This window comes from Sander lucioperca, chromosome 9, assembly GCF_008315115.2.
Source record: "Sander lucioperca isolate FBNREF2018 chromosome 9, SLUC_FBN_1.2, whole genome shotgun sequence".
NCBI lineage: Eukaryota > Metazoa > Chordata > Actinopteri > Perciformes > Percidae > Sander > Sander lucioperca.
This window is the reverse complement of record NC_050181.1, coordinates 23,435,065-23,462,423: the sequence shown is the minus strand read 5'-3', so window position 1 is coordinate 23,462,423 and position 27,359 is coordinate 23,435,065. Positions and strand designations below refer to the sequence as shown.

Here is a 27,359-nt window from a genome sequence, read left to right as displayed (position 1 = left end):
TTAGTTGTCTGTATCTGTCTAGCCCATGCTAATGTCCTGTACATGTGTTTCTGTCTTCATGTGCCGTAACTGTGTTTTATGTTCTATGTCTCTGCAGAACAGGAACATGCTGGAAATCAGTTTTTAAACTGAGTCAGGCCTATTTAAACTGTAACATAATGTTACTTTTAATCCTTTCCTGTATAATAAATTCAATTAAATGAAATGTTCTCCTCTCTGCTGCTGCCAGTTGTCATTTCAGGCAAAATGGACGTAACCCTCCTCCACCCCAGTCACCTCCAGTTCTCATCATTCCCAGCACCCAGGGTTCCTCCATCGTCAGAGACCCCGCGTCACGTCACATCCTTCCAGATCTTCTGGCTTCCCTTAGCCTTTCGTCACTTCCACCAGTGGGCGGAAGTATTCCTATATATCCACGGCCTCTATACCCCTTATAAATTAACATTGTGAGGGAGTCTAATCGCCAAAGACTCTAAACATAACATATTATTGTGCACCATGTTCATTAAACTAATTTCACTTAACCCTTATGTTGTCTTTCCGTCGACCATGCAACTTTTTGTTTTTCTGTGTCAAAATTGAAACTTTTTTTCAGCATTTTGGACGTCTTTTTCGACACTTTAAAAGGGTCACTTTTGTTGCTTTTCCACCCGTTGTTTTTGTCACTTTTTCCCAACGTTTTTTTCTGCACCTTTTGACATGTTTGTGTGTTTTCTTCCCCACGTTTATGAAGACATTGTTGTAACACTTTTTTCAACGTTCTTTTATAAAAAAAAAAAAGAAAAATTCTGCTATGAAATTGAATAAAACTTGTGAAGAGCATTGTAGGGAACCATCCACGTTATTTCTTTTGAAAATGTGGTTGAAAGAAACCCACATTTCTGACATAGAAACTTTTTGAAAATGGGTCAAATTTGACCCGAGGACAACAGGAGGGTTAAATGAAGTCTCTCCTGATTGAAACGGTACTGCAAGTGTCTACTGTGGTGTTTTTTGATGGCAGGGATCGCCCGGCTACCCAGTATTGGAAGCTTGGCGCGCTTGCCACTAGCAGTTATCAATTTCCCTTCACTGACCACTGACAAGCAAAGAAAACAGGCTCCACCCTCCAACAACCACAATTGCTGCACTGGATTGGACGAATGCTTCACTCGTGGGCTGTCTGCTCCCAGATTTCAAAAGAGACCAACATGGCGGCCTGTTTGGAAACTTTCTCTTATTTTACGAAAATAGTTCACCGAAATGTGTTTCTGGAAAAAAAATGATGCGAGAAATAATTATGCACTTGATGAATCTGTCTTCATTTTAGATCGACAACGGTCAGTTTAAAAGGTTTTCGTGAGTTTTCGAGAGGTGGCGAGTCGAGGCGGACGCCCCTGATTTGCATAAAGTAGCCTGGATTTAACTTTATGCAAATGAGGTGCGGGCAACTCTACGCCCCTGGAAGCTACCAGAACGCATTGCCCTGCTGCTTGCACAAACAATGAATGGGAAGCGTGGAAATGACCCTTGCCAGTGGACACATACCGTAAGTGTCTGACAACATTATGGAAAAGATCCTTACAGAGATAGACCTTTTTGTTAAAGAGTAAGATCCTTTGTTTGTTTAACATGATACAGCCCCAAATCGCCATCGCCAAACTCACCAGAATCCATTGAGATAAACAAGAAGCAAGGGTCATTTCCATGCTTTCCATTCATTGTTTGTGCAAGCAGCAGGGCAATGCGTTCTGGTAGCTTTGGGGCGACTTTCGAGAAGCGGGGGCGTAGAGTTGCCCGCACCTCGTTTGCATAAAGTTAAATCCACTACTTTATGCAAATCAGGGGCGTCTGTGGCAAAACAAGTGCTTTTTGTGGACGTAAATTGAAGATGCGCAATTTGAACAGGTTCGTAAGATATCCTACAAAACTACGCCAACAGCCGAACAGTCACTTTACGACTGCATGCATGACAGTTAAGTTTAGCGGTGTGTACAGAAAAAGGTTACTATGAGCTGTGTACAGGGCACTGTGAGGTTCCAGTCGTTTCAGAGGCCGTTGCTGTTGAGTTTAGCTGACAAAAGGTGACTGTCCTTCGGCGGTGACAGTTAAGTTTAGGCACCAAAACGACTAGTTAAGATTAGAAAAAATGTTGTGGTTAGGGTTAGGGGATCTGAAAGTTATCACAATGATTCCCCCTGCTTTGTCCAACAGCAGTCAGTGTGGCATACAGTACAGCAATAAATATATGGAATACATACAAATTACAGTTCTGAAAATGACATCACATTACTGTAATCTAGCCTTTAAAAAATGAAAAACCAACACTTGTGTAATATTGGGATACAACAATATCCAAAATTTAAGATGATATCTAGCCTTATATATCAATATCGATATAATATCAACACATTGCCCAGCCCTATGTAGGCCTATGAATGGTACATGAGAACAGCCTGACATTAAGCTTGTTTCGCCAGTCTTGCTTAATACTGGTAGCCTGGATGCCAGCCGAACTTAGCCCCGCCCACAACATCTGAGGTCGGGAAGTTCGGTCTGGACTTGATCTGTTGTGGAGCAACTATGTTGTCAGGGCAGGCTTTATACGATGATGGACAGATGATCAACAGTAACATAATCAACCACGTCACCAAAGAGCACTTGGGTTGAATTCGTTTACAACAAAGATGGCTGCCGCTGGAGAATTGAGATGTGTAGATACCGCCATCGTGTCTGTTATAGAAGATATCGACAGCGCGTTCATTTCGGAAAGATGTTTTTGTTGTCCTTCCTACGGGATTCGGCAAAAGTTTAATTTATCAGCTGGCCCCGATGGTCGCTAAGAAGATGGGGCGCTCTGATTGGTTGTAGGTCTATCCAATTGAGTGCAGAGGCATTTCCTTTCCTGGTTCGGTTGAAACATGCCCCATAATCACAGCCCAATAAAGCAGTATCAGACTCATATTCTGACGTCAGGCTATAATACTGGACCAATTTCAAAAAATATTGTTCCCGTCAGTCACTTAGACACAAAAACATGGGCAAATAGGCTCCAGGTTGTAAAAAAAACGAAGTTACCCTTTAAACGCAAAATAGGCCTACTCTGACCCTTCTAAGCACCTGCTCATAACTCAGTTATAACCTAGTCTCGCTAGACCATCCTCCACACGCTGCGGAGGAGGATCTGGCTAGCATTCCGGGATGGGGGGAAAAACGTGATCATGGGCGGCGCTAAGTTCCGAACTTGTTTTGGTGGAACGTGTGTACGTTCAAAAGTAGTTTTAGTCGTGCAACAGGAAACTCAGATTGGAGAGATAGTCTAGCTAGCTGTCTGGATTTACCTTGCAGAGATCTGAGGAGCAGTTAGTTAGAATGCCAAACACAAAGAAAGCGGAAGGAAACGGACATCGGCGAAAAGACATGCATCCAGCGGAATTTCCTGCGGCACCTGAGTCAGTGACAGACTGGCCTTCTGGAATTTGGGCAAATGCCAGAAGGGCCGCACCGCTATGGACCCTTATGGGCCACTACTGATAATATGTCTATGGTTAATTTTGATAAGTTATTTTATGCATGCAGCCACACATATTCAAGATTGTAGGCTACTGCAGTGAGGTGCGTGGAAAGATTCACTCGGAAAGCAGAGTTACTAATTTCCAATCTAGGTTATTGACAAAAATAGAGCCGGTGTGTTGCAAATGCCAGGGCCGTTTTTTGATCCCAGTCTGTCACTGACCTGAGCAATCCCGGTAGTAGAACATCGTGGATACAGACTAGTCACAACCCAAACTTCAGTATCGTCACTTTTTGAACCTGTTGCATAAATAATGAAGTGCATGGACTATTGTTTTGGTTTATGTTTGGGGTAACCTGTGCTATAAATCATGTAGGGTTGGAATTATTATCATGTTCAGCTCCATTCAAGGCATGTTCATCTGTAGCTATTTCAGGTTTGTCTTGTATAGACTTGAATTATTTCCAGCCCATAGTCCAACACAATCACTACTAACCATCAACACATGAAGTGGGATAGGATGAGTTGCACTGGGACATTGTTGACATGTCTTATAATGACATATCATATTCATGTGATGATTGGAAGTGGCTTTATTAGGCTCTCCTTTACTACCTGAAAGCTGGGGGGAACATTATTTTCCACTATAGCCACCCTATCCCTGTTCAAAAGTTGAATCTGTGCCTTTAAATGTCCAAGTAATAAGAGATTTCCGCTGCAACCTGAATGCATCACAAACTGACTGGGTGGATTGGAGTAATCTGCGTCTCCAGGGAATTCCGGGAACCTCACATGACACCAACTCCCCGGCTCTATTGGTCCGAGGCACGTGTCTGAGAGACCCGTAGTACAACGTCATCGCAACGTCTCGCAGCCAATCACAAATGAGAACCAAAATCCGTAGTGAAAGTATTTGAGCGGCGTCTTTATCAGGGCAGTTTAGTTCTGCTGGACGCATCAATAATTGTGTGCAGGGACCCGGAAAAAAATAAATAGACTCTTTATTTTTCAAACTCATTTTTTTTTTTTTTACAAATTTTAAATAACTAAAAATTGAGCAGCGAGTCCAGCCACGAGGAGTAGGCTTTTTACCAGAAACTGAAGCATGAATTTTCTTTGTCAAAATCCTAAGAGGCGCGTTTTCACAGCAACAACAATATAAAAAACTACTCTGCCAAAAAAAGGAATTAGTCTAGCTCATCGACGTTTTGTGTTTTTTTTGTGAAAATATAGGCTAGCAGCCTTATTAATTGATAAGAAAGAGGACAGGACAACACGAAATTGGAATTACTACTTTGTAAAAAAAAAAAAAAAAAAAAGGGGGGCAGAGAAAGAGGTGCTGAGGGTGATCAGGCTTCATCATTATGGAAGAAAATGCTCGCCGAGACCCAGAGCGCGCACAGGACTCCGGCGAGGAGTCCAACCGGGCCATCCTGCCTCTCCTCCAGCCACCTGGCAACCAGCAGTCCCACAGGATCACAAACTTTTACATCGACAACATTTTGAGACCGGACTTTGGCCGAAAGAGGAAGCACGGGACTCCGGTCCGGGAGGGAGACCGTCTGGGTCTGGGTCTGGGAGTGATCATACGCACAGAGGAGCTGAAGTCTTCCAAAACTGGCAACCCGCAGCAGGGTGGAGCAGGAGGCGAGGAAGAAGAAGAAGAACAAGAGGAGGATGAGGACACGGGAGCATCCGACGACCAGCATCCGGACACTAAGGCCAAGAGGCCGGACCTGAGAGCCGGGGATGCGGCTGGGAAGGGTCGGGGCGGCGGCGGGGACCGGTGCCGCAGCCCCGAGGCCGGCTCGGCCCCTGCGTCCAAGCCGCCGATGCTGTGGCCGGCCTGGGTTTATTGCACCCGCTACTCGGACCGTCCGTCAGCAGGTTGGTGGGAAAATATTGCTCGGCCACTTTTCGTTATAGGCGAATTGAAAGAACCATAAATAAATAAATAGGCTAAAGAAATAATTTCTGAGTCTGTTAAAAAAGGGCAGAATTACAGAAAACAGCATCTTCATTTAGAGAGAGAAAAAAGCTCCGATTGCATTATTTTCAAGTTTAAAAGCTCTGGAGGCCAATTCTTTTTTTGTCTGTGAGCTGTGCGACCCCCAACCCTGCTTAATAGACATATCACTTGTAACAATTGACAAACCAGTTATTGCACCATCATAACTAATATTATCTTAATTATTTCATACTTTCAATAGGCCTGTTTTAAAAAAATATATATATGATAGTAACGGTCCTAGAATCGACCCAGACCTACTTTGCATGAAACTAACTATTTCAAACGCAAAACAGAAAGTAATTCGAGTTGTTTCGGGATGGGATTCGATCTGGATTTGGGTTTTAAAATAACGATCAAGCGCACGAGAGGACACGATGCTGTCGAAAAAGTGACGCGAAAATAAAGTTGGAATTACACACGAGTCGAGAGTCGAGTTACAAACGTGGAGAAGTGAAGTAAAACCAAGTTTAACGCCATTGTTCCTCAGTCTTCTTTGTTGATGTACCATTAGCATATTTTTTTTTTGTCAATGGGGTCTAAAAAGTGAGGACCGTGTGTCCCAAAAGGATTCGATGTTGAAATGCTGAACAAAACTTTAAAGCTTTTTCACCCGCTCACGAAATAATAATAATAACAATAAGTCATTTTTGACGACATTTCCATGTTATGAACATGATATGAAATGATCGGATTTGAAGCATTTTTGCATTATACGCTTTTCATTCTATTGGCGCATCGCTGTGTTTGAACTGTGCTGCTCTAGCCGAGCAATTTAAATACCCACATTCATGATTTTATTAATAAAGTGAAAAAGTTTGTGCTCTATAGGCTATTTTACAAGTGGACGCATGGTGCACTTGGACCTTTTCCTTTGTCGTGATTTAGAAACGCGTTCGACATAAACAATGTTGCTAAAAACACACAGCAGGTGGAAGAGAAAGGAAAAAGATGCTACGATTATGTGGAAAGCTAGAGCGCAAAAACGAAGCGAAAACAGGCAGAAATGTTGTGTTTTTATTGTTGTATGGAAACACACACACACACACACACACAAAAAAAGTTTCCATCGAGGTCCAGGCCCGAGCTTATGGAAATGACCACAAAGGGCCTTCAGAGAGGTCAGGGAGGCTGCAGCTTCTCCTGCATTATTAAACCTCATAAAACAAACCATAACTTTGGGGGAAATTAGTCAGATCTTTCACTTACAGGCTATAAGATTATATAAAATGTTAGAACGTGTAGTGTAATGATGTAGTGCATTGTTGCCAACCCAACCGCAGTGCTTCAGTTTAATAAGCTCATGAACACCTCTTGTAACTGTTGGACGGCACAATTAAATTTAGGGCCTGCTATGTTTTCATACCAAAGCTGAAATAGATTTTCCCATTCGTTCCCATTTATTTACCCTTTGACATCATAGAAACGTCTGCGTATCAGGCTATAATAGAAACAAAAGGGGTTATCTCTCTTTTTTTTTGAGGAAACTACTTTAAAAAAAAAAAAAAAAACGGAGTTCCTATGGTAACAGGGAGGGAAAGAGGCGCCTAACTCCCCATCCTCCATCACATCCTAACCCCACCCCCATCTGCCCCCCTCCTCCCGTGCTCACTGGAGGACATGCAGCCTGATGGCTTGTTGCTCTAGAGTAGCCTAATATCCTCCATTTCATTGCCTACACCTGTGTTTGGCAATAAACATTCTGTCAAGAAAGTTGCCCATATCTCAGAATAGTTCCTTTCAGATTGAACTAGTCCAATAGGCTATTTAGACCCTAAGAGGTGCTTAATTACAAGGGCAGCAAAAATTATATATAATAGGCTATATCATAAAAGACATCACGAGGCATACTTACTCATTTCTGATTAAGAAAAAAATCAGTTCATTTAGCTCATGAGATTGGTTCATAATTCTACTGAATAATCACACTGAGAAGGAAAAGCCTTGACTATAATTTAAATTCGTATGCACTCACTGGATTTAAAATAAAATAAAATAAATCTAGTTAAATTATAGCTACTAAAATATTAATTGACCCAAAAGACTCCTGAAAGCAGCAGAAGGACCTCTGAAAACCACCAGACCTCAGCTGGTTCTTTAGCCATTATGACTCACAGATCAACATTTAGCCTATATGTTTATATAAAAGGGAAGATATATTGCTAAGTAGCTATTTTAACTTGTTATTCAATCCCTCAAGGAGCTTATAGCGCCATGTTATCATTTAGCCTATACCTGACAGTCACGCTAAATAATCTAAAATATTCCCATGAAGCAAAATGTGATCAGATGTTTTCAGAATCCTGTAATAGCCTGACCCATATTTTATACAGTCTGCATGAGCCTGACGCACGAAACCCCTTAAACCTTTCTACATTTTGGCACAAACGTAGGTTAAATAGAGGCACTATAGCTTTCTGTTGACTAAACGGAACCATGTTTCCATAGCACTCTTCTACCTGTGATTGCGGTTCCTACTTTTATAGGCCCCAATGGTGAATGATACGCAGGTATACGCAGTATACCCACTGAGAAAGCTCCAGGATTTCCATATAGGCTTACCCACTTAAAAATGCCCAATCACACGCAACAACATACTTTCCATTATATTTTTGATATTTTTTGAATTATCATCTGTGTTCTTTTTCTTCGCATAGGCTAAATAAAGGTATTTCCACCGTAAATTGGTGCATAAAAGGGTATCCAAATGCAGACAATGAAGTTGTTGACGCTCAAAACTTCCCTGGGGGAGAACACCCAGACCCCGCACTATGATATGCCCTCCCTTCCCCAAAGATTCTGGCCCATGTATACAAGCATATATATATATATAGCCTACCCACTACAATAGGCTACATTAGACTACACCACTGATAGGCCCCTATAGCTTACCTGTGATTTTTATGTGAAATGTGAGAAAGCTCAAACTGACTCTAATCACTGGTTGTCATTTTTTGTCTCTGCCCCACCTCAAGGGCCCAGATCCCGCAAACCAAAGAAGGAACCGACCCCGAGTAAAGAGGACAAGCGGCCCCGGACGGCCTTCACCGCGGAGCAGCTCCATCGGTTAAAAACGGAGTTCCAGAGCAACCGGTACCTGACCGAGCAGCGGCGACAGAGCCTGGCCGGGGAACTTGGCCTTAACGAGTCTCAGATCAAAATCTGGTTTCAGAACAAACGGGCCAAAATCAAGAAAGCCACCGGGAATAAAAACGCTCTGGCGCTGCATCTCATGGCACAGGGACTGTACAACCACGCCGGGTCCAAGGATGCCAAGTCGGACAGCGACTAGAGGAGACACGGAGGGACAGCAGGGGGGTTCTGAACCATGCAATAAAAATCACTTCAGTACCAGCATTCATATTTAAAAACTCAAGCAGAGAGGATATTATGACATTTTGTTTGTGTGTGTGTGTGTGTGTGTGTGTGTGTGTGTGTGTGTGTGTGTGTGTGTGTGTGTGTGTGTGTGTGTGTGTGTGTGTGTGTGTGTGTGTGTGTGTGTGCAGGCTAATGCGTCCGCAGGGCTGTAGTAGCCTATAAATGACGACGTCCAATCCAAATCAAAATGTATGCTGCGTTCATGTCACAGACAGAAGTCGGGATTTTCCACGGTAACACAACTGTTACAATTCGGAAACCCGCCACTTATGTAGGCCTACAATTAGCCTAGATGTCCAATTAAAAACAGCCACGGACGCTTCTGTTAGAGCTGATACGCAACTTTATAGGCTGCATTATTTGATTTGGGTCTGAAGTAACGTCTGTTAAGTAGGCCGATTCTGAACACTGCGTGGCACATAAAGGCCACACTTCAAAATTGGTGGTCACTCATTGAGAAAAGAGTAGCCTAAAAACATTTCTATGTGTTAGCTAAAAGCAGGCTACCAGTCGCTGGCAGATGAGGCGACACAGTTAATTTCAAATGCTACCATTTAGCCTACGTTTGGGATAAAACATGCGCTTTGATGTAGCCTAGTACTTTAAAGGGCTATTATCAATGGCTAAGAAAATAAAGACTATTTTGAAATTGTTTAACATTATAACTAATAGGCGTAGTTAGGCTATAGTTTTAACAGTGTACCCCGCCATCTTTGACATCAGGTAATAGCCTATTATTTCAGAAACCTCACACATTTCAGCCTCAATTTCCACATTTCCACCTGAGTTGTTGTTTTTTCCTGTGAAGAAAACAACCAGAATGCCGATATTCTGACACACATGGAATGCAGCATTCTCGGGTGAGATGGGACAAATAGACTACAGAAAACATATCTTCGATGGGTTTTTTTTTGGTTTTTTTTTAGAGGCGGGGAAAGAGAGCATATAACATCCAATAGGAGCTTAGAATACATGCACGAGCTCCATGCCGGGATGAGACTGGTGGACTGGACAGCCGTCACGCGCACTACAGCCCTGTGTCCCGTCAGGCTCAACTGTTGTGTCTGAGGAACTTTTATTGTTTATGAAAACTATATGCTGAAATCCAAAGATTTTTTTCTGCTGCATTCTGGGAACTGTGAATTGAGAAAATAGCCTATACTTTGTGTTGTCTGTTATGTAGCCTACTTTTTCTTTTTTTTTTTCCTTACTTAATTGGCTATTTTCTGCTCTTTTCCTTTTTATTCTGTCGGCGTACTGTTGGCCTACTGAATGTTTACCTGGAGGTCTGGTTGTTTTGGAGTAGCCTTCTAAAAGCCTTTTATACGGGCGCCAACATTAGATAATAACGACCCATTTTATATCTGGAATTAAAGGTCTGCTTTATAGAAGCTGTGTGGTGAATGAAAACTGTTTAATTACTAAATTGGTCCTTATAGCCTACAAAAGAACTGGCAACGAAGCCACACGCAACTGAACACAACAAGCCTCGATTTGAATTTATTATCCGATTTTAGGTAGTGCTGGAAGAAAGCAAGCTGCGTTTTCTCCAGATAACACCAAACACTCGTTTTCATTTTTATTTTCGTTTATTTGAAAAAAACAAATCCATTTAAATGACCAGAACACACCTTTTTTCTGTCTTTCAACAAACACTCAAATTGTAGCCTTACACCCCGTTTAAACAATTCACATTATCTCCCAAAGCCAAGCTAGCATCAACAAGGGACATTCTTCCCCATTCATGTCCGACCGTCTGCCGACTTTGGCACCGCACCCTCCGGCCAAACCACGGACCTATAGCTCGTAGCCTATAGGCTATCATACTACGAATGTTTCAAGAAAAAATAGGCAACGTTTTTTTTATTTGTTGTTAACAAAGAACCGTTATATTCTTATTTATAATACAATGCACACATCTATAGCCATGTGGAAACGGGGCTCTGGAGTGTTTACATAACTTATTTTTCCTGCAATAACTTCTCTGTTTGAATGCCTCATCTGACGGGCCTTTTGCCGGGTCTAATTAATGTGGATCCGAACCAAATCGTGGTCTTACGATGCTGTGAATGTTTCTTTTTTATTTTCTTTTTTAATTTTGTGTTATAGGAAGTCCGTTTTTTTCTTCTTCCTTGCATTCAATTACAACCCTGGACAAGCTTCTGCCTTAAAAAAAAAAGTTAGTAAATATAGTTAGTGTTCTAAAGAAAAGAGCAGCGGTGTTTTCTACAATGGGATTTTTTTTTGACATCAGGATTTTTTGAAATGAACACATTGAGTTGTGTTTTATTCCCTCTCAGCTGAAGTTCTCTTTTATACGATCCTACATGTAAATAATTTATATCATAATGGTGTGATGGTAAATAAAAGACAACGATGCAAATGTGTGTTTTCAGGAGATTTTTATTATTATTATTATTATTATTATTGTATAACCTGATTCTGAAACACACAGGAAGAAATGTTCTGCAAAAAAAAAAAAAAAAAAAAAAAAGAAATCACATGGTCAGAATGTGAAGTTAGTTTGATGGGTCTGCGGGAGTTTTATTGAAATATCTTCCTAATGATTAGCATAACAATGAGAGGGGTTTAGGACCGCAGACACAACATCGAGGACACTTTTGTCTCATCACTACTGATGGAGATACTGCACTTGTCATCAAGACCGACAATCTGTTTTAGCCTCAGATTTTAACATCAACTTCAAAACATTTTTAACCCTCATGTTGTCCTTGGGTCAAATTTGACCCATTTTCAAAGTTTTATGTAAAAAATATGTGGTTCTTTCAACCAAATTGCCCAAAAATAACTCGGATGGTTCCATACACAAAAACACAAAATAGGCTGTGATTATCTATCAACATAGGTTTCTCTCATCTTAACTATTAGTCCAAATAATTCACAGTTTCTGGGTTTTTTTAATTGAAAATGAAGTATAATTTCATATGAATGAGGTTTATTGACTATGAATTCCATAAATAAGTGTTAAACTAGTGGTCATTATTTGGAATGAAGTTGGCTAAGAAGATGTAACACAGAATTGGGTGATCATTTATACTTTATGCTTTAAGAACAGGCAAAACAGACAGAGGAAAACAAAAGGACTACGAAGGACATGACCAACGGTTGTTTGACAGAGAGGTGACATCATCTAACTGCGTCATAGACCGCGCATTGCAAATGGTTCACACAATACGAGGGCCCATGACAAATATTTGCATTCATGACAATAATGTAAGTTTTCTTTTCAACTTTTTTCCACTTTAATTATACACGTATCTACTATGTCACTCATATATCACACTACTTTGGTGAACCTTGGTGAACTTATTTCAAGCACCAAAACAATCCTTCCACACGAGTAAAGGTTGGTTTTCACAGGAGACTTGAAGAAGCGAACATCAGCTTTAGGGTCTAAATGATCTCTTTACACATTGCTCTAGCACACATGTGGGCCTCACCTTACAGAAAGCTGAGTTTGTTCTGAACGTTTTGATAACCAAACACATGTTATATCATGTTATATGCATAAACCCTTAAAAGGTGAATTTATGAAGATATGTAAAGTGCCCTCAGACTTCTTAAAGTGCATGAAGAATATCACCGCCGTGAAGTTAATACACTTTTATTACAAAGTGTAGCCAACATGATATATAACATAATATATAATAATCGTTGTTCCACATGTTCAATACAGTTTTTTGCTTTAAAAAAACAGGGGGAAATCCGATGAAAGCTCTGATATCTTTATTCCGTTTTCAGATGAGTTGAAGGACTGAATGCTTCTCTGATTAAGAACATGTATAGGTTCAGAAAAGCGTTTTAAAACAGACTACATTCTGTCAAAAATGTACTTTCAACACATCTCCCCCCTCCTCCCCAAGCTCCTAAACCTTAATATTTTGGAGATACATGTTTTTCCACATGAACTATCAACAAACCAATGTATGACAATGACATTACATTTAGGCCACAGGTTTTGAACCTCGGGGTCGGGAGCACACATGGGGTCGCTTGATAAGTGGACAGACAGGTCACAGGGAGATTCATAACACTCATATGTTCACGTGTGATCCACATCTAATTTACATTAGAAACAATCAGTGTAGAGCTCCCTTTGTGTTCTTGAAAACAGAAAACTAAATTATGCATCCTTAGATTCATGGATGCTGTGTGCCCTGTCAAACAATCATTTCCCAGTTTGGGATCAATAAAGTCATAACAGTCAACCCTAACCCTAACCCTGCGTTTTAACCCAAACCTAACCCTGCCAGTGCCTTGGGGACCGACTCACTGTTTTAATTTTTATCAGCCTTCACTATCCCTTTTATCTTTCTTTTAAACAGCATTTTTTTTTATAATCAAACTTTTTTTAAGGAGGTTTTTAAGTGTTTTATCGCAGCGCCCATCCCGGGCGTTGTGTTTTAACCTAACCCTAACCCTGCAGTTTAACCCAAACATAATGTCTTCAGTTCCGGGACCCCAGAATGCCACATTCCAGAAAAATCGGAGAAACTGTAGGCTAATTTAGGCTGAAAATCATACCATAGTACACTGTGTCAAACGGATGTAAGACATAAACAGGTGGATAATAAATACACAAAGCATACATTCATTTATACAAGTCAAGTTTTATTTATTTAGCGCCAAATCACAACAGAAGCTCTCTCATGACACTTTTCATATATACATAGACTCTTTAATTACACGTTCTGGGAAGAAGTGAATCCTCCTGCCTTTCTGCTCCAGTTGGGCTCAACACCACTCTACACTCTGATGCCATGGAAACGTCATTATTACTGTGCTGGTGTGAATTTAGCGATAACATTCTTGGGAGTTTCTCATCCAGAACCAGACACTCTCTAGCTCCACTCTGAACTCCGTCAGTGTTGCTGTTTGATCTGCAGGATCACTACAGAGCTGCATCTGTTCAATCTAATTCATTCAGGATTGTTTTCTTCCCATAAACACGCCATCAATGAACATTAAAAACCATATCATTAAAATGCCAATTTGTCAAGAATTGAGATAATCAAGCATCATTTTAAAGATTGGTGACAATGCGTTAACAATCCAATTTTTAAACTTTTAAAACAACCTTCTCCACCTGAAGGAAGGTGTAATCCTTCAGCTGGTATGAAAACAAAAAAAGTAATCCCCCAACATAGACAGTTTTATCAACAATATGTGACATCACTGAGTGATGAATGAGTTCGTAACACTCCCCTCAGGTCTCAGATTTCAGACTGATCTCATGAAGAGGCGTATGTATGACACGCCAATTCGTATGCCGTTATTGGCGTGTTATCAAGACACATACTCGCTTTTTAGCATGTTTATCAATGCCGTTTGGCCTCTATAGACTTACATTACATTGCGATTGCGTGTGAATTGATGCCGTATCGAGTAGTATGAAAGGGCGAAAATCCACGTAGGGAGGCTGGTCGGGGTGGAGGATGGGTAAAACACAGGACTTTCAATCAGGAGAGCGGGGATCGTGTCCTGCGTGTGACTAAACTAAACTAAACCCAACCCCGTTCTTCTTTCCCTAAACCCAACCGGTTCTTCTTTTCCTAAACCCAACCCGCATGTCACGTTTCCTAAACCCAACCCCGTTCTTCTTTCCCTAAACCCAACGGTTCTTCTTTTCCTAAACCCAACCCGCGTGTCACATTTCCTAAACCCAACCATAGCCTTGCAATAATACGTAGCCTCGCGATAACACACCACGTGGCTTTAGAAAGTGCCACGTGGCGTGTATGTTTACGCTGTGACGTTGCAGACTGCTGTCCGCTGTATACATCGTAGACACACACGCGGATAGCTCAAAATGCGTACAGATAACATGCCACTTGGCTTTAGGAAAGTGGTGTGTATGTTTACGCGAAGTCATGATGTCATGTTGCAGATTTAGAGTACCTCGGTTCAAGTGCAATAAGAGTAAAAACTCCTTTGTCCCATGTGCAATAACTCGGCTTAATTTGCACATGTAATGTAGAATTTTTTAGAGATTGCTCCAGTGGTGATAAATTGTGTTGTGTGTATTACATACAGGGGACAGTTTTGTACTCTTGTCTTTGTATTGTTGTCTTTGTTTATTTGTATGTTGTTTGAATGTGTTTCTTTTTATCTTGCACTCCTGACTGCATATCAAGTTTCCCATTTGGAATAATAAAGTGACTTAACTGAACTGAACTGAACTGGCCCTTCCTCTGAGAATTTCCTAAAATGTAATGGAAGAGACTTAATGGAGTTTTTCTGCTGAATTCTGCTTGATGGACACAATATGAAACCCACTTTGGAATAAGAGCAGAACTGGTCACTGAGGAATGATCCAGGAATAAACGGCATCAGTGACGCCAGTTAATGATAACTAGAATAGGTTGATACCAGGTGGTCATCAACTGGCCACACTTGCAGTGCAAATGAACAGCTACAAGGTTCTCAAAAACAGAAGATTCAACAAAACAAATCAGAGCAGAGTTTTGGTAGCATACCTTAACTACGCCAATAACCATAGACATTAACTCCCTGGATAAATGGATTTGAAAGCCATTGTGACTGCCAGGCAGTGAACATATCGATCATTTTTTCCAAGTTAGGCACAGAAAAACAAGCCAGTAGAAAACAAACAATGTAGTCTTTGATAATACGTGTGCATGTTTCTGTCTTTAAGAGTCATTCAAAGGGTTTTTAAGAAATGTTTGTGGAGGTTATTCAGTCCATTTTTGAATATGCAGCATCCATGCAAACTAAGGGGTTAGGGTAAGGTTCTGTATTAGACACATGACAAACAATTGGTAAAAAGTATTGATAGTTTTCAGTGTTCAATATGCAATTGCTTGACTGGATAAACTGGTAAAAAGACATTTGGAAACTACAAGCCTCTTAGTCATGACTTTCATTAGTACATTCACTTCATTGTCCCGACAGTTTGTCTCAGTCACAGTAACAAAGTCTGGGACGCGAAAGATGGGACTTAAAACATACACGACTAAGGACCACGACTCATGAAAGCTTAAAAAAAATGATCTGCATACTCAAAACCACCTCCTCCTCCCCACAAACTCTTAGAACTTCACACATATTTCTGTATGTTTACCTGAACATGTGACCGAGTTGTAGAAAAGAGGAAAAATTGAGAAAAAATGAAACAGAGAGGAAGAAAGAAATGCGGAGAGCAGAAGGAGATCCGTCAACAAAAAGCCAGAGAGCTGTCTTTGACTCGTCCATTGGCAGCGGCAGCAGCATTGACCTGGCTCTGTGAATGGCTGCAGGAGCCCTCATCTGCATTTCCTTTCTTAGCTGGCTTGTATGTGGAAGTAACGCCCAACGGTTGCTGACTTGATGAGCGGAGCTACTCTTGACTTGGGCGATTAAAAATGGGGGGAAAAGAGCTGCGAGCTGGGTTTCTATGCACAGTGAGGGGCTGTCAGTCTAAGGGGCGTATAATGGCCAGAGAACCTGGATGAAGGTCAAAATGCTTCAGGCGTCCATGCAAAAAGCAGCAGGTGACATCAATACAGCCAAGAAATGGTGAGATATAAACTACACAAGAGGACTCTCACTTGTTTTCATCACTGCTCTGATTTGGCATTTTATATCCATTACGTTCTGTTCAAATTAAAAACACTTTTCAAAATCTTAAAAATCCATTTCACAAATGTATCCTTTACGGTGGTTCTGATCCAAAAGCTTTTAGTGACTTTCCAAATGTCAAGAATTTTCTTTAAAAAAAAACATGATTCTTCCCTCGTTCCCTGGGTCCCAATGCTGCAACTACTATGGTTAAAGTGTAGGAAAGATTGTTTTTACGGTACAAAGACAAGAAAAGCAAAACTGTATTGCAAGTCTGAAATAAAATGTGTGTTCCGGTCTTTGCTATGTCCCCATCCACCACCCCAACCTCCGCAGCCTTTAGGATTAGATACTCAAGAACGGATGTGGCGACAGATGTGCACACAGTTTTGTACTACACTAGGTATTGAAGGCTGATGTGTTCACACATAGTCGCTGTCGGGCAAAAACCTTGTATCTCCATATTTCGTCATTTTAATTTTCGTCAGAAATCCATGCTATCGGTCACCCTTTACGTCTGTCTATGGGTTTTACAACAATTGGACTATTTTTTAAAGATATGTTTTAGCCATTTTTTGCTTTTATTTAGACAGAAACAGAGAGGAAAGTGGAGCGAGAGGAAGACATGCAGCAAAGGGACTCGAACCCTTGCCGCCACAGTTAGGACTGAGCCTTAATGGTACGCACCCTCCCCAGTGAGCTACCAGGGCGCCCCTAGTCTATATCCACGACGGTCCACTTCCGGGATTGTTCTGGCCCCGCCGGAAATTCCGCCGGATGTCTTTCATTTCGGCCGGATGTCTGTTACCTTCCGCTTCCTTTGTGTTGGAATTATAATCTCCGGTGGATTTCTGAGGACTATGGTTAACTGCTCCTCAGATATCTGCAGGGTAAATCCAGACAGCTAGCTAGACTATCTGTCCAATCTGAGTTTTCTGTTGCACCACTAAAACAACCTTACACATGTTCCACCCAAACAAGTTCCTTCCTGAGGCTATTTTGCAGAGGCACCGTCCGGCGCTTAGTGCTGCACAAAACGATTATGATTGGTTTAAAGAAATGCCAATAAACCAGAGCACATTTTTCTCCCATGCCGGAATGTTGTGTGTACGAGCCAGACCCTCCTCCGCAGCGCTGTGGAGGAGGGTCTGGCAATGCCAGAGGGCGCCCCCAACTATTAAGGCAGTGACGAGGCAATTTCTTCTTACTTTGTCCAAGTCAAATACCTCAATAAAATGTTTTCAAATTTGCCTTTTTCATTTCCTGAAAAACAGCAGTTTTGGACATATACGTTTTTCACCCGACAGCATTGGTACGTTTGTCGGTGTGTACGGTCCATGAGTACATTAGGCAGATTATAAAATGTAATGTACGTCACGCAGACCTTAACGGAAAGTATAAGGGGATACCAGTTTAAACGAGCTGTTGTCCAACCACGTCTGAAGGCAACAGTCTTTATAGCTCATCTGAATGGCTGCACTTGAAAGCCTCATGACTGCATCCCACTGCCTCCCCGATCTCCTTCAACAGTTCTGGGTTTCATCGTAGTCTCAACGTCATGAATGGTACACATGGGGATAGCGGCCCACACTTTCTCACCTAAAAGACATTGATAATGTTGCACTGGGTTATTTACGTTGAAAGCCCACCAACCTTCACAATTGTTCATCTTCAACCTTTTTCAATTTTCTGTGAGTTAAGAAATGTCGGATGCAGCTTCCCCAATTTTCAACATCAGAAAGGTGGAAAAGATCTGGCAGCATACTGACCCCTCAATTTGTGCTTTACTTTCCGCCTCACTACATACAGGGCTCATACTCTGTGTTTCCACTGAACGTTGGCAACTGGACGTAAATCTACACCAGCAGGATTCCGGTTTTCAATTTGGTTTCCACTCTAGTGGGCTGAAAACAATCAGATTTAATTAGTCTTTTTTTGGTAGTCTCGCATTGCCAGACCTTCCTGGGTGGCAGGGTGTGGTTAGTCCACACAGCATTACGTGATGGAAAAAAAACGTGCTCTGGTTTATTGGCATTTCTTTAAATCAATCACAATCGTCTTGGGCAGCGCTAAGCGCCGGACAGAGCAACGGTGCCTCTGCAAAATAGACTCGGGAAGGAACTTTGTGGTAGAACATGTGTATGTTCAAAGGTTGTTTTAGTCGTGCAACAGAAAACTCAGATCGGACAGATAGTCTAGCTAGCTGTCTGGATTTACCCTGCAGAGATCTGAGGAGCAGTTAACCATAGTCCTCATAAATCTGCCAGAGTTTAGAACGCCAACACAAAGAAAGTGGAAGGTAACGGACATCCGGCCGAAATGAGGCACCGGAGCAATGAATGAAACTATTACTAAAACCGTAACCGCTACGTTACCGAAAAAAGCTCCTGTGGGTGGTATTTCCTGCCACTGCTAGTTTCTTTTTTTCTAGTTTCTGAAACGCTTTACAGGGTAGGAATAAAATAACTACATCGTTGAATGGTTTGGACTTGTTTTTTTCTTTTGCTGTAAACTACATCTGTGAATATCTTTGAAGTCATGCCCTGCCTTTCTTCAAAACTAACTGAAATTGAAGATTATTTTCATTGTCAATTAATCTGTTGATCATTTTCTCAATGAATCGTTGAGTTGTTAGATCTATAAAATGTCCGAAAATAGTGAAAAAAGTTCGATCAATGTTTTCCAAAACCAAAGCCTCAAATGTCTTATTTTGTCCACAACTCATGAAATATTCAATTTGCTGTCACAGAGGAGAGAAGATAGTTGAACAAATTCACATTTAAGAAACTGGAATGAGAGAATTTGTACTTTTTTTTCATAAAAAAGGACTCAAACCAAATTTTTCTGGACTTCTAAATATAGATTTCTTTAAAGACATCAGTAAAACCAGGCACCAGTCAAATGTTGCTAAATCTGTCTATGGAAACATTTCAGCAACAGGTCCTGTTGTTTTCTGGCTATAAGCAGAGTATCAAGGGGCAAAAGATAAATAAAAAAAAACATCTTATTTACCCAAAGTTCATCCATCCCCTTGTCATAAACTTAACCCCTCTAACAGGCAGAGGCAAAGGGCAGACGAGCAGAGAAAAGAAAAGTACATATCACAAAGTATTGATGTCCCCTGTGTCTCCGTCAGACAAAAGGCGGCCCATCCAGTCCCCCTTCCCCCTACTGAGTAATTTAGCCATAGTTCTCTAAATGCTTCCTAGTCAAACTTGGAATATGGAATGAAGGGGACGGGGCTTTGTGGCGGAAATATAATTACGGCAGCTAAAAGCTGGTGAAGGTGGAGAATGGGGGATGACATCAGACCAATTTCACACCCGGGGCTTGGATGGCCAGGGCAAGCCTGGGCCTCGCCGCGCAACACTGATCAAAGCCTGCTGCAGCCGCCCCAAGAGCCCAAAAAAAGGGGAGACTTAACTATGCTAATCTCCAGGACAAATATATTTTAATCTTGTTAGAATACAAGTTAATGCCGCAGCTCAATGACCAAACTTTATGCTATAAGAGTAGAAGGATACAAAAATCACACTTTGTCTCCGAGGTTTTTCCATTCAACAAGTTAACGTTGAGTCGGAGAAAAACAACAGTTGAGGAATTATCGAGCAGTCATAATCCTCTCCTGACACTGTGAGCTCAGTAAGCACATGTCCTAAAGTAACTGATAGACCTTGCTGTGGCATATATTGCTTATAATAATAAACTTGTCAGTCATGCTCGGCTCAATAATCAATATTCAGATTAGGATTATTATATTCTAACAAACAGAACTGCTTCTGGAGGCAGAACAAACGTATTACATGTAGCTGACAGCCCAGAGTCCTATGGGTATTGCATCCGTATTAGTCTGGATCAACGGAAGTGCATTTCCAGGATAAAGCCTGACATCAGGTGCAGGATGTCAGGCTTTGTCCCTCCCCTTTCGCTCTGTGTGTTTCCATTCTTAACCTCCCTTTAAAACGGGAAACAACAGCCTTCGAGCTAGTAAGCTACATGCTGAAAATTTTTTAAAGAATTTGGATCGTGCAACAAGGCAGGCCTGCTTGGTTCTTTTGGGGAATGATTGCAAAGATTTACAAAGAATATGTTTACAGCATTTACTCTCCAACTGGAACGGTTTGGTACCGATTGGTGGGATTGCTGACGATGAAGTACACACGGAGATACACATGGAGATACACTGGTAAGAGCTAATGAGGTTTAACCATGTATCAGCTAATTTAAATAGCTCATGTTACTGTATTGTGTGAACAGTTAACTTCATTTAATATTGGATGTGGAGTTTTCTTTTGCAGGGTGCAAATGTTCCACCAAAACAAGTTCTTTCCCGAGACTATTTAGCAGAGCCATCATCGCTGCGACCGGCACTTATCACCGCCCAAGACGATTGTGATTGGTTTAAAGAAATGCGAACAACCCAGAGATTTTTTTGTAGCCAGACCTTACACTAGGGCTGCACGATATGAGGAAAATATCTAATTGTGATTTTTTGACTGATATTGCAATTGCGATATGATTCACGATATTGGAGGGAATGATCGTTTTTGTATCATTATTCTCATTTTCATTGAAAATTATTAACATTGAAAGAAATTAAAATGATTATAGTGTGAGGATAGGATTCGTAGGCCGGGACGTCTCTACAGCACCACAATACTTCATTCAGAATGGTTTGACACATATTTTGCCTTCAATAAATATTGCGCCCCCCTGCGATTTGGATATTGCAGTAGTCCATATTGCGATTTCGATACAATTGTGATTAATTGTGCAGCCCTACCTTACGCCACAGCGCTGTGGAGGTAGTCTTCATAATTAATGTCCCAGGTCAATGTTCAGTCTCAATGCAGGACATAGTGTGTCCTTTATGAGGCAGAAAGCAAGTGTGTTGAGGTCAGGGTGTTGACTTCCAAACAAGTCACAGATCTGGAATCAACATTCGCCTTTTTTCCCACTGTAACCACAATCTCTCTCTAACCCTTAAACATACCAAATGGTATGCTATCAAAAGCGTATAACCCAATGATGACAATAACACGTCTGGTGATTGCTGGGTCTCTTAGTGTCCACAAATGATAAAAAAAAAAGATCAAGAAAATGTTATTTCCCCAAAGTTCAGTTTACCTATCCACATTAAAACCCATAGCAAACATGTAAATATGTATCCACTTGGGATCTAGTTGTGTTGAGTGAAGAAAACATTTAAATGTATTGTAGCTTTCTCAGAGTGGAAGTACTCTGTGGGCAGAACTAGAGTTTCTGAGCTCACTGGCAAATCAAAGATCTCAAGTGAAAATCATAAATATAAAGGAATATATAAATATAGATACAAATAAATAACAAATTACTTTTCAGTTGTTCATGACAATAGCTTTCACAATGTTGGAAGGTCGGCAGGATAACTAATAATTTGCCAAAATTGTGAGAAAGTGTGAAAACTGTCCACATGGAAGTTGAGCTGGAACACACGCTGTAGTTGAAGATTCATTCTAGTTTACGACAACTTGGGTCTTTTTTTATAGTTTTGCCCATAATTCCTATCAGAGTTATTATCCTATAGAGTCAAAGTTATTGCAGGGATTTTGGGACACGATAGTTTCGCATTGCCATACCTTCTTCCACAGCGCTGCCGAGGGGGATCTGGCTAGTCCACACAGCATTCTGGGACGGGAGAAAAACGTGCTCTGGTTTATTGGCATTTCTTTAAACCAATCACAATCGTCATGGGCGGCGCTAAGTGCCGGACGGAGCCACAGTGCCGCTGCAAAATAGCCTCGGGAAGGAACTTGTTTTGATAGAACGTGTGCATTCAAAAGTTGTTTTAGTCGTGCAACAGAAAACTCAGATTGGACAGATAGTCTAGCTAGCTGTCTGGATTTACCCTGCAGAGATCTGAGGAGCAGTTAGCCATAGTCCTCATAAATCCACCGGAGTTTAGAACGGCAACACAAAGAAAGAGGAAAGTGACGAACATCCAGTCGAAAAGAGTGACATCTGGCGGAATTTCAGGCGGCACCGGAGCAATCCCGGAAGTGGAACGCCGTGGATATAGACAAGGGACACGATGACATGACAGAGGAGGCAAGAAAAAATGAAAAGTCAGACAATCAGACAGGTTGTAAACACTTTAGCACGATCAACTCAAACCAACTCAACTCCCTGGTTTCGCATCTTTTCAATCTGCCGCCGCTCGCGCCTGGAACACTCTGCAAAAGACTCTTAAACTGGAAAAACTCATTTCCATTTCATCTTTCAAAGACGCCATCTCATCCATGTACACCGAAATACGCAGTAGCTTTTCTACATCTTAATTTCCCAGCTACATATTTGTAAGGTTCCTCCCTTTCTTATTCACCCATGTTCCTGTGCGTATCTCTTGTTATACTTGTTGACTATGTTCTCATTGCCAATTTCAGTCGTTACTTTAAATTATATTTTATGTCATTTGAAACTGTATGTGTCTCTAATGTATTTTATCTCGTAGCCCTCCTTCCCTTCCACTATGTGGCTTAGTTGCTTGCATTTTGTAAATAAGAACTTAATGACTTGCCTGTAAAACGGAAAAAAAAAGAAATCCAAACCACTTTATTAGGTAAAAAGTGTTGCCAATAATCCCTTACTGCACAGGACAACAGTGTGCACACAACTCCTGTTGTGTGTTGTATAAAAATAAAATTGGGGACAAGGAACGTAATTGTGAATAGAATGTTGTAAAGTTTTGGATCATCTGTTTGTCCTGTCAAAATATTAATAAATGATTATTGTGTGGTTTATACGAAGATCTGTACCAAACAGATTTTTTTCTTTAGTCTTTAGGATACGATTTGTAGGCTGGGATGTCTCTGCAGCACCACAACACTTCATTCAGAATGGTTTGACACGTAGTTAGCCTTTAACAAATACCCTGCGATTTGGATATGGCGATAACATTGCGATTAATTGTGCAGCCCTATAGCAGGCTCGATAATATTTACTTCCCTGTGTCTTACAAACTGGAGTACTTACGCCCTCAGAGTGGCTCTACTTGGTACAACTAAAAGCCCAATTGTCAATCAATGGGCTGTGGCAAATGAGCATTTAACGGCTGTGAGGGTTGTCTGTCACCCTGTTGGCAGTCAGCACCTTGGTAACCCTTGATCTGTCAGGGGTGGAAGCTGGGCTTCTTGACATTTCCAAACAGGCAGCTGCACAATGAGCTCGTATGGGTCCTACTGTGACTTCAATCCCTGGGCAGAGAGGAAACCAAAGCGGCAGGGAGGGAGGGAGGTACAGACGTCCTGCTGCTGGTGTAGCAACAACAAACAGACAGAAAGGGCCGAGCACAAATGGTGCTCTGCAGAGTCATGTTCGTGCCGGATTTCTTCGGTGCCAAACTGTTGCAGCAGCTGATCTCAGGTTGTGTTAACCAATGAAATAAGCAGGCGCAGTGCTTTGTAAGATGCAGAACCTGCACACTCTCGGCTTGCAGTGGCACATGGCTCAGATTTAGTGCTGCCCTCTCTTAGACGATTAGTCGACTAATCGGCCGTTTTGGTCTTAGTCGACTAAGATTTCTTTAGTCGACTAGTCATTTTTCATGCGTTTTTGCGATGGAAATTATTACTCAGTCAGGTTTGGAGTTATGAGATTGATTGTCAGTGAGTTCCACCACTGACTCCTGCTATTTGTTTTTTATGGTAAAACACAAGATTTAAAGTGGTGCTATTGCATGATTCTTTCTGGAGAAACTGTTTTACAGATCGATTAAATCAACTAATTGATTAGTCGACAAAATTGTATGAGTGTTAGTCGACTTAAGAATTTTTTTTAGTTGAGGACAGCTCTACTCAGAACCACTGCTTTGAGTAAGTGTCTTTTAATGTTTACATAACAATATTATCTACACTGTAATTAAATGCTTCTTGTCCAATTTGAAAAGTCCCTCTGGTGACCCCTTAAGGCCCTTATTGGTAGTGCTTTTATGGCACAGACTCTATTGACTGCACAGGTCTGGTGAGCTCACTTCTTTCTAACTCCACATCACCAGATTCTTTTCATAATTTTAAACTTGTAGTCTTCAGCCCCACCCAACGCTGATTCAACACTCAGACTTCACACAGCTCCCTCTGGAGGCACAAAAGGCTTTAGACCAGGGGTCTTCAACGTTTTATAAGCCAAGGACCCCTTAACTGAAAGAGAGCAGGGACCCCCTACTACATATATTGTATAAAATTAAATTGCATATTAAACTGGGCTTACAGTAACGTGTGGGCGGCCTAAAGCCTTTATATTTATACATACCTTTTTTGCATAGAATACTAAGCTATTCAAATAATAATTGTTGGCATGATTATATAAATCATCTTTTAGGCCCCCTGCACACTGCTTGGGTTGCATGAGCGTGTCAGCTGTGCGGCAGGTCCGTTTTTATTTTGGCTCCCATGTTAACAGGTTAGAGCTTGCACACTGCCTGCGTGACACGTACGTCTCAGGCGTCTCAGAAAACGCGTGCATGCTAGAAATAGGACCGACGCCTATTTTTCACGTGACACGCCAGCGTGTTGGAAGGGTTTATGTCATTTTGACACAAATACATTTAATAAATGACATTTTGATGTTTGAAAGTCTTTAGGTTTTGACATAAATGCAGATATAAATGTAATTTAAAAATAATAATAAATAATTATCAATTTTCAAATATTGCACCTGTCAATACAGAATGAAATATTCAAACAAAAATATTGACAAAATAAAGTTGAAGAACACGCTATTATTTCATTTCATCAATGGGAAACATACATGTGTACAGTAGGCCTGCACTTTTTTTTTTTTTTTATGACTTTGATTCTCATTTAATTCTACGAGCCGACTGCATCACTAAAGCTACTACTTTCTTCTGTGAGTTTTAAACAGACTGTATAAAATAGGTTTTAAAGCGCTCCCAAGCGCTGCAGTTCTCTCCCTTCTCTTCATTGAAGCCTCTGTGTTTACAGGCACATGGTGATGATCAATGTGCTATAGGTGCCAAAAAATCTATGTTTGGTACTGCCAATTTGTTTTGTTTTGTCATGGTTCAAACATTGCACTTCGTGAGAAAAAAATCGTGGCAGAAAATCGTGATAAATTCTAAGCTAAAAATCGCTTATTCATATTTTTCCCCGAATCGTGCAGGCCTAGTGTACAGACAAGGCTAGCAGCAGCTTTTTTTTTAACTTTCACAAATTTAACAATTATTTGGAGACCCCCCCCCCCTCTCCGTGCATTGACTCTGAGGACCCCCTAGGGGTCCGGGGACCCCCTGTTGAAGATCCCTGCTTTAGACAACTATTTTCACACATGCAGCACCCATCAACGCCAACCACCACCCTTACAACTTTGACACTGAACATTGGCACTGAGCGTAAAACCTAAGGTAGGTGTGACACAGTCCACTATGACGTAAGTCCTAGAGATCCTCTGGCAATTTCTCAATCTAGCAGGGGAATTTACCAACACCACAGATGCAAATGAGACCAGACACAATTGATCTCGAACTTGCTTAAAGTGCTGCTAAATAAACTTGATGGCGGGGTTGATTTTTGTGTTAGAGTGACGTCACAATGATTCGGTCTACAATTTGAGAAGTTAAAGGTGCTGCAGGTAGGATTGTGAAGATCCAGGATTTAGCCAAAGAATTTGAGCATCGACAACTTCTCAGTCCCTCCCCCCATTTCTGCTAAAGCCCAAATGTTCTCCTAAGCCCCTCCCCCCACAAGGGAGAATGAATGCGTGTGCATGAGCAGTGATTGACACGCAGTTAGACCCCCCCCCTTATAAATCAAAAGAACCAGAACTATCAACTGTATTGTACGTGTGCAATTATGAGTCCGTGACTCATCGCCTGAAGTCTGAGTCTGAATAATGCATATACAGGGTTCAACAATAAGGGTTGCCCGATGGCCCAGGGCAAGCAAAACGCCACTTCGGGCAAGTAAATATAACAACCCGGTTGCCCGGTCGGGCATCATCGTATCATAATCAATTGATTTGAATGTGCCGTTGGCAAATTTAGTTGGTGCTTGATGCTTTTAAAGCAACACTAGAGAACTTTTCCCGCTTCGGTCCTCCTACATGTTGGAAGCGGAATTGTCCATTACATTACATTGTCCAGTTCATTCGAACTACAGATCAGCTACCCAATCTGGCAAACGTGCATAATGTAATGTAACGGACAATTCCTCTTCCAACCTGTAGGGGGACCGACGCGGCAAAAGTTCTCTAGTGTTGCTTTAACGTTTTTTTTACAATTTTGATGCTTTCAACGTTTAACTATTTTTAAAGTTTTTGTTTACAAGTTTTTTTAACACTTTTTTGATGTATTTTTTTTCCCGAAGTTTGACTCTTTTTTTTCTCGATATTTGACGGGTTTTTTTGAAAGTTTTTTCTTTTCAAAACCTTTTTTCAACGTTTTTCCTTGGATTCCTTTTTATAGGGGCCAGTAAAACATGACTTCTGGCAAGTAGAATTTTTTTTTACTTGCCCGACCGGACAAGTGAAAAAAAAAAGCTTAGCACAATCTTTTTTCTGCTCTTTAGAGAGGCAGGACACCAATTTTGTGTTCTGGATTTGGCAGATTGAGCCATCCATAGCAGCCATAGAGAGTAAGTTTGGCTGCTCAGTGGTGATGGAGGTTTTTATTAAAGTATTCAGATCCTTTACTTGAGTAAAAGTACTAATACCACACTGTTAAAATACTCTGTTACAAGTAAAAGTCCTGCATTAAACATGTTGCTTAATTCAAAGTATGGAAGTATCATCAGGGAAATGCACTTAACGTATTAAACGTATAAGTACTCAATGCAGAAAAACCATCCCATTTTAGAAACTGGAAACGATCCAAACAGTTCTGTCAATCAATGGGCTAATCGTTTCAGCTGGACT

The 27,359-nt window shown here is 41.1% G+C and overlaps 1 protein-coding gene across 1 annotated transcript; it reads left to right on the top strand.

Annotated features, from left to right (window-relative positions):
* The first annotated feature begins 4,397 nt into the window (after positions 1-4,397).
* LOC116043917 (homeobox protein engrailed-2b-like) lies at positions 4,398-10,723 on the top strand. Its single transcript, XM_031290939.2, has 2 exons — positions 4,398-5,380; positions 8,477-10,723. Exons 1-2 carry the CDS (start codon positions 4,858-4,860, stop codon positions 8,791-8,793), a joined length of 840 nt encoding a protein of 279 aa, XP_031146799.1. The 5' UTR covers positions 4,398-4,857; the 3' UTR covers positions 8,794-10,723.
* Positions 10,724-27,359: the final 16,636 nt, after the last annotated feature.